Below are 18,506 nucleotides of genomic sequence, written 5' to 3' on the forward strand. Positions count from 1 at the left end.
TTGCACGGACTTTGGGATCTATGGTTTAGACTCTATTTAAACCTGCTCCAGTATGGTCTGACATTTCAGCGTACTTTCAGCCAAAGCGACTTGTCGTCGAAAAGTCGTGATTGATAAATTCAGCACCAATGTATTTTCTGTCTAAAATAAACAAGAATGCAACATGTTCTAAAAATCCTCTAAAGCAAAAGTTGCAAAAAAGTCGCACATATTTAGGCTGTGACTTTCTGTGTGACAAATTTAGATGGGAAAAACCAGTCCAAATTCTTTGATAAATCTCCCCCAATATGTCTACTTTATGTTTGCATCATAAAATTGATTTAAGGGGCCTTCATATTAGAAATGCCCCATAAATTACCCCATTATAAAAACTGCACCCCTCAAAGTATTCAAAATGACATTCAGTAAGTGTGTTAACCCTTTAGGTGTTTCACAGGAATAGCAGCAAAGTGAAGGAGAAAATACAAAATCTTCATTTTTTTACACTCGCATGTTCTTGTGGACCCAGTTTTTGAATTTTTACAAGGGGTAAAAGAGAAATCACCCTAAAATTTGTAACCCAATTTCTCTCGAGTAAGGAAATATCTCATATGTGAATGTAAGTGCTCTGTGGGTGCACTACAGGGCTCAGAAGGGAAGGAGCGACAATGGGATTTTGGAGAGTGAGTTTTTCTGAAAAGGTTTTTGGGGGCATGTCACATTTACAAAGCCCCTATGGTGCCAGAACAGCAAAAAAAAAAAAAAAAAAAACACATGGCATACTATCGTATTTATCGTATAACACGCATTTATTAGTCTAAAACTTTTAGCCTAAAGTCTATCTCCGTGTTATACGCCGATAAGCCGCTGCAGTTCAATGATTTAAAGCGGGCGCTTTAAATCAATGAACTGCAGCTGCTTTTGCAGGTGCAGAGACATGCCGTCGCTGCCGGCTTCTCTGTCCCTGCCTGTCCTGGGGTCTAGAGCCCTGCTGCCGCAGCTTCTCTCCCCCTGCCCCATTGCCGGCGCCGATAGCCAGGGGGAGAGAAGCGACGCTGGCAATGGGGCAGCGGCGCCGATAGACAGGGGGAGAGAAGGGGCAGCGGCACCCATTGCCGGCACCGCTGCCCGTTGCCTCCCCCATCCCCGGTTGTATAATTACCTGTTGCCGGGGTCGAGTCCGTGCTGCTTCTGGCCTCAAGTGTGGCGTCCCCTGAGTCGACGCAGGGAACACCACACCGGCAATGGGGCAGCGGCACCGATAGCCAGGGGGAGAGAAGGGGCAGCGGCGCCGATAGCAGGGGGAGAGAAGCAGTGGCAGCAGGGCTCTAGACCCCAGGAAAGGCAGGGGGAGAGAAGCGGGCAGTGACGGCCTCTCTCCCCCTGCCTTTCCTGGGGGCTTCTGCGGGGTCAGAAACAGTGTATCGGGGTATACACATGCACACACACGCACCCTCATTTTACCAAGGATATTTGGGTAAAAAACTTTTTTTACCCAAATATCCTTGGTAAAATGAGGGAGCGTGTTATAGGCCGGTGCATGGTATACCCAGATAAATACGGTATTTTGGAAACTACACCTCGCAAGGAACATAAGGGGTACAGTGAGCCTTAACACCCCACAGAATTTGGTTGGAATAGAAGTCGGGGGTCTTTTGCGTTTACAACCCCCCCCATGGTGCCAGAACAGTGGACTTCCCCACATGTGACCCCATTTTGGAAACTACACCCCTCACAGAATTTAATAAGGCATGCAGTGAGTATTTACACCCCAATGGCATTTGACAGATCTTTGGAACAGTGGGCTGTGCAAATTAAAATTTTACTTTTTTGTTTTATGTTTTATTTATTATTTGCAGAATGGTAAAGGTGTGTGTGTGTGTGTGTGTGTGGGGGGGGGGGGGTTATTTTTATTATGTGGCTTTTATATCATTGTAAAAACTTTTTGTATTATTCATTAGCAGACCCATGGCCATAATGTTAGCTCAAACCCACAAGTGCCTTCATTTTCCTCCTTTAGATGCCATGATCGGCACTGATCCCAACATCTAAGAGGTTAATGGTAGACATTGGAGTGATCGCTGATATACGCCACTGACTGTATTATAGTATAAACGAAAGGAGAACGTAGGCGGCAGTCTGCAATATATACTTGTTCCTGTCCATATCTTTAAATATTAACATTTCTGGGGGAGAAGCAATGTTGAGGTGTCCTTTTTGCAGACTGCTGTGTATGTTCTCCTTTCACTTGTATTATCCTGCCATTCTACATCGTAGATCCAGGTGGACCTTATGGGTGCTGACCACGCTACACCTTATGTAGCCTATATGCATGCTAACATGTTGTGCTCTTAGCAGGTAAGATTAGGTAAGATTCTGCCCACAGTCACCCTCTGACTACTTGTATCTATGGGCTTCAGTAGGGTGCACCTGTATTGTTCTTCACTTGAAAAAAGTATGGCAGACACAACTGGAGTTGCTCTCCTTCTGGTTCTCTATTCTTTGCTCAGGAAATGGTAATATAAAATGGATGGGACTAACCTAAAGGGGGCAGGGCTTACAGGGGACATAAAGTAAGAGGAGAAAATGGTATTAAAAAAAACAAACAAAAAAAAAAACATTCATTTGATAAATCCACCACCACTCCAACACTGATGCAACTGTGGCCCACCGTTGGCATTTTTTTTCTGTATTCATGTCAAATTCTGGACAACCCCTTTATATCCAACATTAAAAAACAGAGATCAGTTTTGAGCCTGAATGTTTAAGAAAAGTGTGACAGAGGTTTTATGGACCAGCAAGCATAAACAATTGAGGAATGATTGGAATAATCTGGAATCATCAGGGTCATTTACAACAAAAAGCAGACTTTATTATGGAGAGAAGACGAAGATTCATTCTGACTGACTAATTAACTTATGTTAGGCTAATAGAATGAGATAATGAGTTACACTTGATGGGCCTTTCTTTAATTTTAAATTGTTTCTATAGTTTCAAAAGATTTCTAAAACCTGTATGGTTTTGGTACATTAACCCTTCATAGTGGTGATTAGGTGATTTTCATGCTTCTACTGTGGTCATTGTGCCCCTGAGAGCCCTGTTATGGTGTGCAGCCATTTTTCATCACTTTCTATTTCAAGGAGTGGGACCAGACCTGGGCTGTTTGCTAATACTCCACACATAGTTGTTTCCTTTCTCTTAAATCTCTGGCCAATCACAGTTTATCACAGCACATTCTCTTGCCATGAAATACTGTTGTTGAAAATGCACTGGACTGAACAGGCTGGCACTGTGCTGGGCTGTGGGATTACACTATACTCCTATAATTGCCATGTGGGGTAGAGAAGGAGTCACTGATGCACTGACATTGCAAGGTGCTATGTGAGCAGAAAGGTAATAATCAGAACAGCAAGGAAAGGATTATACTAAGCACTGATCTGCTGCTGATAAAAAGCCTTTATGGTGCACATCTGGCTTAATAAAGTGCCTGTCAAAATAAAAAATGTTCATTGTTCATGTCTTCTGTCCACATCCAATTCTGCCATGTTGTTTTTAAAAAATTGCAAATAAAAGGATGTCATTTTAACATATCAAAGGGTGAGGTCTACTATAGGATTTTTTTCTATGAACGTTCACATAATGGCCTCTGATAGTTGAGCACCAGCCATATGCCGTATATGCGGCTTGGAGTCTTGCGCCCTGTTCATATGTTGTACAAATATATATATCTTATATAAGTATATTACAGTGACACCTTCATATCTTCAGTAAGTTTGTAATATGACTTTCTGCCCCATTATACTTATGGTCAAAATATGACAATTTCTAATCACAGTTACAGAAGAGCTAGAACTGTAATAGATCTCACATGACCTCAGAAATGCCGTAAAATCAAGCTGTCACAACCAAAAATAAAGCAAACCTGGCATATTAAATCATTGCAAAAAAATGAAATTCCACAACAGTATTTCTTACTTTATTTTGCGCACATTGCCCGGAGACAAGTAATTAATCTAACCATTCGTGTTCTTGAAGCAATTTATGAGAAACGTATTGGTGCCTGCCTGGGAAGTGACACTTTTCTGAGGCACCAAAAAGCCAGCTCTTACGTCTTATCTTTGTCACATTATGGTTGGAAGGCAGTTTTGCTTTTTTTGACTGGTGTGGATTGACAGGTTTTTAACAACAGAGGGTTTCAGGCTTAGTGGAAATACATATATTAATGCCATGCTGTCTGCAGTGAGTGAAGAACACAGGCATTCTCTGCCTTGGCGTTTTTAGGATAATGTGGACGCTTTGCTTTAGAAATAATAGAGTCTTTGTACTCATTTATTTGAATATTTAATGATAAAGGAGCAGAGCCGCTTCAAGACCGGACTGAAAACTATTACATTTCTCTGCGGCTATTGTGAAGTGACTTATTTTACAGGCTTATTTTACTTCTATTGTGACTTTATAACACTTTCAAAACACTGTATGCATTTTGGAAGCTTTATAAAATCATTATATGTATAGAAACAAGCAGTCTGCAGTGCTTTGCTACACAATGAAAAAGATACAGTATGTTGGTGCTTACCACCCCAAATCAGGCCAAACGGTCACTTTTGCCCTATATTGGGTAATTTAGGGGGGGGGGGTGGTAATCGGTCTGTGGTTACATCAGTACAGTGCTCCCTCAAGTTACAATATTAATTGGTTCCAGGACGACCATTGTATGTTGAAACCATTGTATGTTGAGACCAGAACTCTGGTAACCTGGTAATTGGTTCTGAAGCCCCTAAAATGTCATCCAAAAATAGGAAAAAGTGAGGATTAAAGAAAAATAAGTAGATACTTAATATAGATAAAGCAAATCCTTACATATAAAAGTAAGAAAGATCTGCTGGGAGCTGTAATCACTGTTTAGGTCAGTGTTTCCCAAGCAGGGAGCCTCCAGCTGTTGCAAAACTACAACTCCTAGCATGCCCGGACAGCCAAAGGCTGTCCGGGCATGCTGGGGGTTGTAGTTTTGCAACAGCTGGAGGCACCCTGCTTGGGAAACACTGGTCTATGTAGAGGACAGGATCTTCTTCAGGGTCCTGTACAGTACACGCAATGTCCTAAAAAAGTAACATGGTGTCCAAAGGAGCAGGTAACCCTGGTACAGGTAAAGTGTACAGAACATGTAATACCTCCCTGTACTGTAGGGGGCGCTACCAGACACCAGTCAGTGCATGCACTTCAGTAATACAGGTGTTTTATCAGTAAATTGCCCATTCTGATTGGTCGGTTCTTCCGGCCATAGACACGTTTCACAGATCTGGACTGTCTGTACATTGTATGTTGAGTCTGGTTTCAACTTTCAATGGTCCAGGAAAGACCATTGTATGTTGAAACTATTGTATGTTGAGGCCGTTGTAAGTTGAGGGATCACTGTACATTAATCTGTAGTTTTTCCAGTGAATAAGCCAAGAAGTGTTTATTTAACCATACTATGTAACTTGTAAAGTCATACTGACAGGACAAAGGACTCTTTCTAGTAGTTTTCAACTGATATTTCTTGCAATATATATATATATATATATATATATATATATATATATATATATATATATATATATATATATATATCCTATGCAGCTAGTATGTCATCCAGGACAGAAAGTTGGATCATCGTAGCACAGTATGCTGCACTTCAAAATGGCTGATGTTAAAGCTGCAGTCAAACATGCAGACAAAAAAGCTGAAGAGAAAACTGTACCCATCCCCATGTATGCATTTATTAGCTGCGGAGGCGGGAGACGTTTTTGATTGATGGCTTTTCAAGATGGGTGGTGACCATGGCGGCCATTTTGAAGTCGGCCATCTTGAATCCAACTTTTGTTTTTTCAATAGGAAGAGGGTCATGTGACACATCAAACTTATTGGGAATTTCACAAGAAAAACATTGATGTGCTTGGTTTTAACGTAACTTTATTCTTTCATGAGTTATTTACAAGTTTCTGACCACTTATAAAATGTGTTCAATGTGCTGCCCATTGTGTTGGATTGTCAAGGCAACCCTCTTCTCCCACTTTTCACACACTGATAGCAACACTGCAGGAGAAATGCTAGCACAGGCTTCCAGTATCCGTATACACTGCTATATACTACTATATACACCGCAGGAGAAATGCTAGCACAGGCTTCCAGTATCCGTATACACTGCTATATACTACTATATACACCGCAGGAGAAATGCTAGCACAGGCTTCCAGTATCCGTATACACTGCTATATACTACTATATACACCGCAGGAGAAATGCTAGCACAGGCTTCCAGTATCCGTATACACTGCTATATACTACTATATACACCGCAGGAGAAATGCTAGCACAGGCTTGCAGTATCCGTATACACTGCTATATACTACTATATACACCGCAGGAGAAATGCTAGCACAGGCTGAAGATTTTGTTCAGTGATGAAGCAAACTTTTATGTGAATGGTGAAGTTAACAAACAAAACCACTGCTATTGGTCTGACACTAACCCACATTGGATAGATCCCTCCAAGACTGCTGGAACACAAAAATTTATGGTATGGTGTGGTATATGGGGTACAAAGATAGTGGGGCCATTCTTCATCAATGGAAACCTCAAGGCCACTGGATATGCGAAATTGCTACATGATGATGTGTTTCCCTCTTTATGCACTGAAGCTGGCACGTTCCCTGAGTTTTTCCAGCAAGATGGTGCACCACCACATTATGGGTGTCAGGTCTGAGCATTCCTAGATGAACAGTTTCCTGGAAAGTGGATTGGTCATCGTGGGCCAGTTGAATGGCCCCCAAGGTCTTCCGATCTGACCCCCTTAGACTTTTATCTTTGGGGTCATCTGAAGGCAATTGTCTATGCCAGTGGTGGGCAACCTTTTTTTTTCAACTGAGCCAAATTTCGCCAAAACCACGATTGAAATTTATTTTGAGAGCCACATTTCTAAAACCGAAAATACATAGGATGGTACACTGTTTTTAGTTTCAATAAGTTTTTATTATATGTGGGGGCACATGACAGGGGGGGGGGTCCTGTCATCTGCCCCCACATATAATGCCCCCTGCCATGTGCCCCTCATATATAATGCCCCCCTGACATGTGCCCCTTATATATAATACCCCATTTCCTGTGCCCCTCACAATATAATGCCCCCTGACATGTGCCCCTCACATATAATGCCCCCCTGACATGTGCCCCTTATATATAATACCCCATGTCCTGTGCCCCTTACAATATAATGCCCCCTGTCATGTGCCCCCACGTATAATGCCCCCTGACATGTGCCCCTCACATATACCGTATATGCTGGCGTATAAGACGACCCCCAACTTTCCCAGTTAAAATATAGAGTTTGGGATATACTCGCAGTATAAGACTACCCCTCCTACCGTGATGTACGGTACCTTGTAGTTCCCCCCCCATTAGGTAGGCAGTATAGTTCCCCCCACATTAGGTAGGCAGCATGTTCCCCCACAATAGTAGGCAGCTCCCCCACATTAGGTCAGCAGTTCCCCCACATTAGGTCAGCAGCTCCCCCACAATAGTAGGCAGCTCCCCCACAATAGTAGGTAGCTCCCTCCCCCCACAATATTAGGAAGTTCCCCCCCCCCCAGAATAGTAGGCAGCTCCCCCCCACAATAGTAGGCAGCTCCCCCCACAATAGTTGGCAGTATAGTTCCCCCACAATGGTAGGCAGCTCCGCCCCACAATAGTTGGCAGTATAGTTCCCCCACAATAGTTGGCAGTATAGTTCCCCCACAATAGTTGGCAGTATAGTTCCCCCACAATAGTTGGCAGTATAGTTCCCCTACAATGGTAGGCAGCCCCCCCCCCCCCCCCCACAGACATACAGCTTCAAGCCATATACAGTGTATGGCTGGAGGCTGTATGTCTGTATACTGCCCCCCACAGTGTTCCGGTCACCGCTCCTCCGGCCCGGGTCACCATCTACTGCTATGGCCTATGGATCATAGCAGTAAGTGCCTGGAACGGAGGAGCGGTGACCGGAAGATGACGTGCCGCCGGTCACTTACCAGGCTCCGGCCAGCGCGCATCTTCCTCCGGTCCTCCTGAGGTCCCGTGCGTACAACCATAGAGAGGCGGAGGATCGCAGGAGGACCGGAGGAGGACGCGCGGCAGGCGGGGAATGGTAAGTGATCGGCGGACATCCTTATGTCCCGAAAAGATTTTTCGGGACCCAGGGATGTCCGGCATAGGAAAACCTATGATTATCTGCCCGGGCCGGCTCCTGTGTGCGGCTGCAAGCGGGGGGTCGGCCAGAGCAGGTAAAAACTAATAATGTATACTAAAAACCAGGGGGCCTCCAGCTGTTGTGAAACTACAACTACCAGCATGCCCGGACAGGCTTTGCCGGTCCATGCATGCTGGGAGTTGTAATTTCACAACAGCTGGAGGCACCCTGGTTTTTAGTATACAGCACTGGTCGGCACTATGCGGCAGCTGCTGCTCTGCATACAAGGGCCTGATACTAGTATCAGGCCCTTGTATGATACCAGTGTGCATGGGCGGCCGCCGCGGTCCGACCGCACTGCAAGAGCCGCATTAAAGTGCGTGAAGAGCCGCATGTGGCTTGCGAGCAGCAGCTTGCCGACCACTGGTCTATGCTGTGAAGATACGAGATGTGTAGCACCTGAAACTACGGATACTGGAAGCCTGTGCTAGCATTTCTCCTGCGGTGTTGCTATCAGTGTGTGAAGAGTGGGAGAAGGGGGTTGCATTGACAATCCAACACAATGGGCAGAACATTGAACACATTTTATAAGTGGTGAGAAACTTGTAAATAACTCATGAAAGAATAAAGTTATGTTAAAACCAAGCACATTGTTGTTTTTCTTGTGAAATTCCCAATAAGGCTGGGTCCACACTACGTTTTGTCCCATACGGGAGCGCATACGGCAGGAGGGAGCTAAAACCTCGCGCTCCCGTATGTGACCGTATGCGTTCCCGTATGCCATTCACTTCAATGAGCCGACCGGAGTGAAACGTTCGGTCCGGTCGGCTCATTTTTGCGCCGTATGCGCTTTTACAACCGGACCTAAAACCGTGGTTGACCACAGTTTTAGGTCCGGTTTAAAAGCGCATACGGCGCAAAAATGAGCCGACCGGACCGAACGTTTCACTCCGGTCGGCTCATTGAAGTGAATGACATACGGGAGCGCATACGGTCACATACGGGAGCGCGAGGTTTTAGCTCCCTCCTGCCGTATGCGCTCCCGTATGGGACAAAACGTAGTGTGGACCCAGCCTTAGTTTGATGTGTCACATGACCCTCTTCCTATTGAAAAAACAAAAGTTGGATTCAAAATGGCCGACTTCAAAATGGTCGCCATGGTCACCACCCATCTTGAAAAGTTTCCCCCCTCACATATACTAATGTGCCACAAACAGGAAGTTAATATTACCAACCATTCCCATTTTATTAAGGTGTACCCATATAAATGGCCCACCCTGTACATTGGTTAAAAAAAATGTGCACTGGGGCTCTATGACGTTTTGTACACAAGTACGCATGTTTACAGTGGTGTCCAAGTGACATATCTCATGGTCAACTTTAGGCCTCATTCACATGGCAGAGCCATTTACACAAGGTCTGTACAGAACAACACATTACACTGCCACACCACATGCTGCCATATTATGCTTCAGCACAGGCTCCATTAGGTGTAGTAAACCTCCACTGTATGGAAAGGGGCAAGATGTTTTTATCCTGGATTTCATTTGAGGGAAAAAACAAACTCTAGACCTTCTTGTGAAACTGGAAACAAAAAGAAGTAAAGTAAATCTATGGATGTCGTATAACAGCTTCTTTCAACTTTTACATCTTTTAACCTCTCCTATCCATTAATATACACTACAGTATCTAGAGTGAACCTGTTATGTTACAGAAGAATACAGTGGAACATATTTGCAAGTATGTCAGCCCCCCTCCTATGTATGCTGACACTTTCACGCATGGGTTTTCCTGTAACCGCAGTAGTGATTTAAGGACAACCCGTGCGCGGAAACATCAGCATAAATATAGCCGTGGATTTACATAAAGTCAAGATCCAGAGATTGAAGTTGTCGCTTAAAACATAATACCTATTTTAATCCAAGTTAAATTAAAAATTGTAACCCTAACGCTAGTGAACAAGGACTATTGGTAATGGTCTACTCCTCCAGCATTATGTCTACTTGTTTTTTTTTAATTTAACATAAATTAAAATAAAGTTATGAAGTTTTAAGTGACAACTCCGTGCTGGATCTACATAATCTGATAAAGGGCCAGAAGCTAAGCTCTGTAATATATAGGTTTATTGGGTTTGGAGCAGGATTTCATAGTAAAAACCAAAGTAATTCCTAACAGGACCTCTAGAAGAGTCCTGCTCACCAAATCCACCCAGACAGAGGAAAAGCTGTCCATCACACAGTATAATACATACATTTTGATACACTATTGTGGTGAATGGAGACAGTAACATATGACTAACCCTCAAAATGATGTTAAAATTGCCAGAATAGCCAGTATATCCTTATATGAAGGACATACCTGAGTCCACACACCAACGCCAAGGTTTCTCAAGCGGCAAGGGACTTAACACTAAACCTACCTGTGCCGTATGGGCAATTACAAACAAATGGCACTGTAGGACTAGTGATTGATAGTGTGCATGATATGGGCCACCGCCCCCCACCCCCCCTCCTAAAAGAGTACTTATTTAATTACATTTATTGTTATAGTTAGTGTCAAATGCATCTGAACTGTAGTTATGCATCAGTCAAAATGGCGCACACACTGATCTCATTCTGTACGGCAAGAGTATTGGAGCCGATGCCTGTAAAAGCTGCATTTTTCTATCCTGCAGGTGATAGATCTGTCATCTGGATGGATCTTTAGAACAGAGTCTATATTTTAAAGAAACTTCCTTTGTAGCAAACAAACAGAACTATTATTTGACTCTGACATTCTAATTATGTTCTACATAAACCCCGGCTCTGCGCCATAGTAAATAACCCCCAAAAAATAATAACATATAAACTCTACAACCCATTTTCCTTCACGATAACGGTCTTGTAAATTCTATTCCTGTCTAATATTCATTTTGTTGTCTCGTGTGACATTTACAATGTTTCCAGTGACTTATGTCAATTCGCTTTCCGTCAACTGTCTTTTTCGGTGGGATATTTTGTTGTAATTCAACCTTGCCTGCCATTAAAAATCAGCAATGCATTCACCGTGTCAGCGTAAAAAAAATAAAAATAATAATAATAAAAAAGGATACTATTATGCCAACGGCAAGAAATGTATAAAGATGGATCATACTGTGATGGTGCATAAACAAAGATTCATGGCTGGGGATATACGAGTCAACACCTCAGGTTGGTGAATTAAAAACAAATCAGTGTCTGAATAGTTTGCAGAGAAAACATTAAATGAGCGGCTGGTAGGATCTGAATTGATTTTTTTGTCCCCGTATTAACAGCAGATGGACACAGAGAATAGATCAAAGTGAGATGTGCCTTTCTTTCTTAACAAATGTAATTTCAGATAATGTTTCCCTTTCTAAGTAACACTGCGGAAGTTTTCTGCTCCATTGCTAAACTTTAAGGCTCTGTCATCTCCTCTGACACTTGTTCCGCAAAAATGGATGTTCTTTAATCTACAGCAGTGTTTCCCAAACAGGGTGGGAGTTGCAGTTTGGCAACAGCTAGAGGCACCCTGGTTGGGAACTACTGATCTACAGTGTTGTATATATTGATCTATTGCAGTGTCAGCCAACCAGGTTAAACAACACAAGATCCCTTACCAGGGATCATTAATACCTTTTTTATATATCTTCACATTAAAAACTTAACTTGTATTTGTGTTTTAAAAACAGTACTAGTAAAACAAAACATTAAAAACACCAGTGTCGCCCCACTGATACGTTTCGCTAGTCAGAGCTTCATCAGAGTTCTGGGCTAATGGCTCGCCTCACCTCTAATGAAGCGAAACATGCCAGGCGGGGCTAAGTTTTTAGGGTGCGGACATAAAGAAAGGGTATTAATTATCCCTGGTTAGCGATTTTGTGTTGTTTACAGTTGGAAACATACTCATTTCTCCACTGGGAAATGTTTTGTTATAATCCCCACCGGGGTGACTCCTGCTGTTGCAAAACTACATGTTCCAGAATGCATGCATGAGCAGTCAAAGCGTCCCAGTCCTCCGCTGCTGGTCTTCTTCCTGCTTCCTGGGGACGGTGAGTCATACTGCGCTCAGTGTATCGCCTGCTGCAGCAATGTCCCGCCTCGGCCGGTGATAGGCTGAGCACACTGTCATGTAAGGAGCCTGGGCCCCGCCTTCTCCCTGCTGCCCGGGCTCCATACACAACAGTGCGCCCAGCCTATCGCCGGCCGAGGCGGGACATCGCTGCGGCAGGCGATACACTGAGCGCAGTATGACTCACCGTCCCCAGGAAGCAGGAAGAATACCAGCACTGGAGGACCGGGATGCTTTGACTGCCCATGCATGCTGGAAGTTGTAGTTTTGCAAAAGCAGGAGTCACCCTGGGCCCGGGATGCCGATACTGGTCGGAAGGTGAGTTTTTTTTTTTTTTTTTTTTTTTTTTTATTTTGCAGCCCGGGCACAGAGGTATTGAAAACATTTTCATTACAGTTCTCCTTTAAAACTAAATTTTGGCATGCCCTAGAGCAGGCGTCTCAAACTGGTGGCCCTCCAGATGTTGAAAAACTTCAACTCCCAGCATGCCTGGACAACAGTTTGCTGCAGCTATCGGCTGTCTGGGCATGCTGGGAGTTGAAGTTTTGCAACATCTTGAGGGCCACCAGTTTGAGACTCCTGCTCTAGAGAATTCTGTCAGGTTCTGAGTGCTCAGACTGATTGCTAGAATCAGCAGGAAGAAGCAACTACTGAGGGCTTTTCTCTGTGTATTGGTGCTAAAAATGGTTCCATAGACTTTTAAGACAGTCCATATGCTGTCACAAGGACAGAGAGAGGAAAGAAGGTGTATAGCAAACGCTTCTCTTCACTGGTTCTAATGATTGGTGGGGGTCCAAGCACCAAGACCCTGACTGATCAAAACATTTCACATGTTTATAGGAAATGTCAAAAGTTTTCTTTCTAAAGTGATGGAGCCCATTAAAGTGTATGTGCAGGTGCAAGTGCAGCAGCCCTGGCGAACAGCTGATCGGTGCCTAATGTCGGACCCTCACTAATCCCATATTAGGCCATCAATGAAAAAAGCCCTAGATTATTCAAAGATGCATTGGCGCAATATGCATTGGTGCGAAATCTGTATAAAATAATACAACAGTATAGTCATCATTACATCTAACTTTGGATTTATCATGAGAAACCCTCTTGCACACCACAGTTCGATGCTTATTATAAGAAATAGGTTATGCCTTTCAGAAAAGAAGTATGTTTTAACTTCATACAGTAATACCCTCTAGTCAAGATGCTAGGAACAGAACACATACCTCCAGCTGAGCTCTGCGTTCTGCAATCACTCGCTCATCTTTATTTCCAAAAAGTTTCTTTGGAGGAAATTCTAAAGTATTAAGCTGAAAGAGAGAAGGGAAAGTCACCAATAAACATTCTGAAAAATACAGGAACACTACTTTACACGCTGGACTAGAGCCATGAACGGGACTGTTTTCTTAAAGGAAAACTATTGCGCAGGATAACTTATCCCCTATTCCAAAGATAGGGCATAAGTGATCGCTGGGGGTCCGACCGCTGGGAACCCCAGCACGGGACCCTGGCTCTTCCCGGGAACGGAGTGTGTCAACCCCCCGCATGAAGCGGCGGCAATCTCACATCCTCCATGTATCTGTATGGGAGACCCAACATTTTGTCACAGCTTTAAAAACAGTACCCTCTCTGCCATTTATTTTCTCCTTGTGCCATATCATCACCTCTTAGTGCCATTTCATTGCCCACCCCCATGCCATTCCATCAACCCCTTGCACCATTTCATCACCCATTTGTGCCATTTGATCAGCTCCCTGTGGCATTTCAGAGGTTTGTGGGACCACGCAGAACCCACTGTGTGTTCTGTGACTGCTCCCACCCGCAAGAACTTCATTACCGTCTGAAAGTTTTTTTTATTGGGGCCCGCAGGATTCCAATCCCGATGCAGGGCTCTATGCTGAACCACTAATTTTGTATGTGTTTCGGCTGAAGTCTCCCTCTACGTGTGTCTCAGTATGGACACTTCTATGGGTTACTTATAGTCAACAGGTTATACTGCCATACAGCACTTTAGGGAGGTCGTCAGCATTTATGTGAACCCCAAATACTGCAGATATTGTTTCAGACTATAGTGTCAACATTGAGCAGAATCACAAAACATTTCCAGCTACTTGGTACATTCATGCTACAAAAATATATGTCTGTTCTTAAGGCTGAAATGGAAACCAAAGCAAATGATCTTACAATTTGCTTCTCAAAGAGAAGGTGTAAATTGAAGGACAAGCAGAGGCTTCACCAATCATCACTGCTGGTAAGATAATTTCCTGTGACTTGACTTGAATGGGGTTTATATGGGATCTGATAGTTTACTGGAGGTTAGCAGATAAATAAAATAGTACATGCACTATTTTTTCTCAGCTAAAAACCCGTTGTTACGATTGATTTGCTGACGGATCTTCCTTTAGCGGAGTCCTGTGACAATGTGAACCTAGCCCAAAACACACCAACTATAACAGGGGCCTTGTTCAGCCCTGGCTCTCTTGTTGTGGATTTGAGGTGATGATTTAGGACCAGAAATCCTCAACAAGTACAATATACAATGAGAGTAGATGCGGAAATTAGAAAAAAGAAAACTTATTATTATTATTATTATTATTTTTATTAATATTATGATTATTATACAAAAACATTCTTTGTAAAAGAAAAAAGTTACAAATCAATCCCTTTTGACTTTCAAGTGGGCCCCATGCACACTATAGAAATTCTGCACAAAATGATTCTGAGTGGGATACTGCTTGCAGCAGCTGCTCCTCTGAGAGCACTATGGTGGTTCCGTAGAGGAACTTCTGTTGTGGATCCAGGTTCCCCAGGTTCATTCTTTTGCCAGAATATGTCTGGAACTGCACTGAAGTCAATGGGAATGCTCATGCAGCCATTTCCGATTCTTGGGGAAGCTGCTGCAAGTGCAATTCTGCTTGGAATAATTTCAAGCGAAGTTTCTGTAGTGTGAATAAGCCTCTACAATCATCCAATGGAAAACTTTATTGTTTACTTCCAAGGGAAAAATATTGGTCTTTGTTATGGACACTCAGGTGTATGGTTTGTTACAAAACACAGCCCTGATAACTGTAGTGAGTAATGTAACTTGTGAACATTGTCATTCTGACAGTGCCTGGATCCCACTCAATACCACCCCCTGGTCCCTGTCCCAACAAAATGAAATGTCTGTCAAGAGGAAACCAGGATATGAGATCAGAAGGAATCGGAAATCCTTGAAATTATGGCACCGAGGGATCAGGCAGATGAGTGCAGCTATTTGTAACCCAGCTGGGCCACTTATATAAAGCAAGCCGGACAACCCGTTTAATGTAAAGTAATACAGCATTATTCGTCTATGCATAAATCCACTAAGCTCAAAAAATCCCAAGCTTTTAATAACCATATTAAACTACTATGCAAATACAGTAGTATGGGAATATTTGATCACACAGATAAACTTACAGATAGCACTCACAAAATGATCGGCCATAATTAGATATACACATTATTAGCAAGAAGAAAAAAGTGGAAAGGTGAAAATAAGTTTGATGCTTCAGACCAAGATTCAAGGACTCTCCGCTGGCTGGTCTTGGGTGTGGAGAAGTATAGTAAATTTGATAAAGAGTGTTGGTGTAAAGTTAATGAGGGCTAAAATTAAACATGTACTGGCGAGATAAATCACTAGTAGAAGTGCGGAATTAGAGTTGCTACACATCATATATTCCTTTAAAGTGCTCCATGTTAATGGCTCATAAAATGAAGGTAAAGCACAAGGGACAATGGGCAGAAGACAAACCAAATTATCTCAAGTGATAAAAAGTGAAGAAAACAACCAAGTGCAGGAGATAGTAAAGGATCAACAATTGAAGAACGTATGAAGATATTAGTTATCCTGTTGGAGGACTCATAGGCAAAGATTACCAAAACACAGAACTTAAAGAAGAACTGTCCGATGCAAAAACTTTTTATATGTTGTACATCTTGGAAAACATTAACCATTCTAATATACTTTATAGGAAAATTTTATTTCCTTTTTATAGAATGAATTGCTTATAAAATCATGGCTTTGTGCAAGCCAAAGCTCAGGCAAGGACAAAGTCCAATATCGGAGGGTGGGCTAGTACTCCTCTGTACTGTCTTATAGGACACGAAAGAGCACAGATGAGCCCTATTAGAAAGGAGAGAGCACAGAGCAGTACTATCAGACAGGAGAGAGCACAGAGGAGTCCTATCAGACAGGAAAGAGCACAGAGGAGTCCTATCAAACAGGAGAGAGCACAGAGGAGTACTATCAGACAGGAGAGAGCACAGAGGAGTACTATCAGACAGGAGAGAGCACAGAGGAGTACTATCAGACAGGAGAGAGCAGAGAGGAGTACTATTAGACAGGAGAGAGAAGAGAGGAGTACTATTAGACAGGAGAGAGCACAGAGGAGTACTATCAGACAGGCAAGAGCACAGAGGAGTACTATCAGACATGATATTGCACAGAGGAGTCCTATCAGACATGAGAGAGCACAGAGGAGTACTATCAGACCAGAGAAAGCACAGAGGAGTGCTATCAGATGGGAGAGAGCATTGAGGAGTACTATCAGACGGGAGAGAGCATAGAGGAGTACTATCAGACAGGAGAGAGCACAGAGGAGTCCTATCAGACAGGAGAGAGCACAGAGGAGTCCTATCAGACGGGAGAGAGCATAGAGGAGTCCTATCAGACAGGAGAGAGCACAGAGGAGTCCTATCAGACAGGAGAGAGCACAGAGGAGTCCTATCAGACAGGAGAGAGCACAGAGGAGTCCTATCAGACATGAGAGAGCAGAGAGGAGTACTATCAGGCAGGAGAGAGCACAGATGAGTCCTGTTAGACAGGAGTGAGCATAGAGGGGTACTATCAGACAGGAGAGAGAACAGAGGAGTGCTATCAGACAGGAGAGAGAACAGAGGAGTACTATCAGACAGGAGAGAGCACAGAGGAGTGCTATCAGATAGGAGAGAGCACAGAGGAGTGCTAGCCTACCCTCACTTACTGGACTTTGGGGGACATGTATCAAAGATTTTACCCCTGTTTTGTGTGTATTTTTCTGCGCAAAATTTTGCGCAAGCCCTTTTTTTGTGCATTTTTTTGCGCACGTTTTGGTAGAGCATGTCTTCCAGATGTGGCTGAATCAGGGTACCTTGGAGCTGCATATATAGTACACATGGATTTATTACCTGCGTACTTTTCCTTTGCACCAAAAATGTTGACGCAAGTGTGTCTTTTTACCCATAAATATAAGCCAACTTTAACTGCACGTAGCAATCCTTTCTATTTCTGAAGGAAAGTTCTACTAAGGAACCACCAGAATGTTTTTACTTTCCTATCTCCATTCCTCATTTGGTTTGCTTTATATTGCTTTTTACTCCTTGGTTATTCCAAAGCACTTTTAAAATAATTTGCATATAGAATATTTGTTTCCAGTTCAGTTATTCATTAGATCACTTGTATACTAGTATTGTTATTTTATGATCCAACAATTTAATACATTTACATAGGAAATGTTTGATTACTTATCATTGAACAAGATCCGTCACATTAAAATAGCTTTGTAATCCACTTAACACTGTAGATCATTCTCCTTTTATTTTAAAAATGTACTGCTTTCCGTTATACTTTTCCCCAGCGCCCGGTAAGATGGTGGCTATCACTGATAGCCAGCCATCTTACCATGTGACCACGGGGGGTTTCATCTCCCCCCCCCCCCCCCCCCCAGTGATCGCTGCTATCAGCTAGTCACATCTGACTAGCTGATAGCAGCGCGGTGTGCGAGTCCGGATCACGGGGATCGGGACACACACCGCTTTGCTAAGTGTCCCTTACCCGTCCCCCGGCGTCACTTACCCGGCCATGCGGTGTCCTGAGCGGCGTCCTCCAGGCGGTCCTGGGGGTGGTGCGTCCCGGTGGTGAGTTTCCCGCAGCAATGCGGCATCTTCATTGGCATCAGTGAGATTGCCGTAAAGCGATCTCACTGCTGCCTCTGGGAATTTCAAAACTGCAACTCCCAGCATGCCCAGACAGCCTTTGGCTTTCTGGGCATGCTGGGAGTTGTAGTTTTGCAACATCTGGAGGGCCACAGTTTGGAGACCACTGTATAATGGTCTTCAATCTGTGCTCTTCCAGATGTTCCAAAATTACAAATCTCAGCATGCCCACTCTGTCGAGGCATGCTGGGAGTTGTAGTTCTGTAACATCTGGAAGACCACAGATTGGAGACCATTATACAGTGGTCTACAAACTGTGGAC

General features: G+C 43.4%; 1 protein-coding gene across 2 annotated transcripts in view; it reads right to left on the reverse strand.

The window, feature by feature from the left end:
- The window catches only part of KIF16B (kinesin family member 16B), a 372,668-nt gene that overhangs the window by 22,863 nt on the left and 331,299 nt on the right, over positions 1-18,506 (reverse strand). For both annotated transcript variants that reach the window (XM_056567898.1, XM_056567896.1), the window contains one exon: positions 13,474-13,557. In XM_056567898.1, coding sequence (XP_056423873.1) covers positions 13,474-13,557 — 84 coding nt within the window. The remainder of the gene's footprint in view (positions 1-13,473; positions 13,558-18,506) is intronic.

The sequence above is a fragment of the Hyla sarda genome, chromosome 3, assembly GCF_029499605.1.
Source record: "Hyla sarda isolate aHylSar1 chromosome 3, aHylSar1.hap1, whole genome shotgun sequence".
Classification (NCBI taxonomy): domain Eukaryota; kingdom Metazoa; phylum Chordata; class Amphibia; order Anura; family Hylidae; genus Hyla; species Hyla sarda.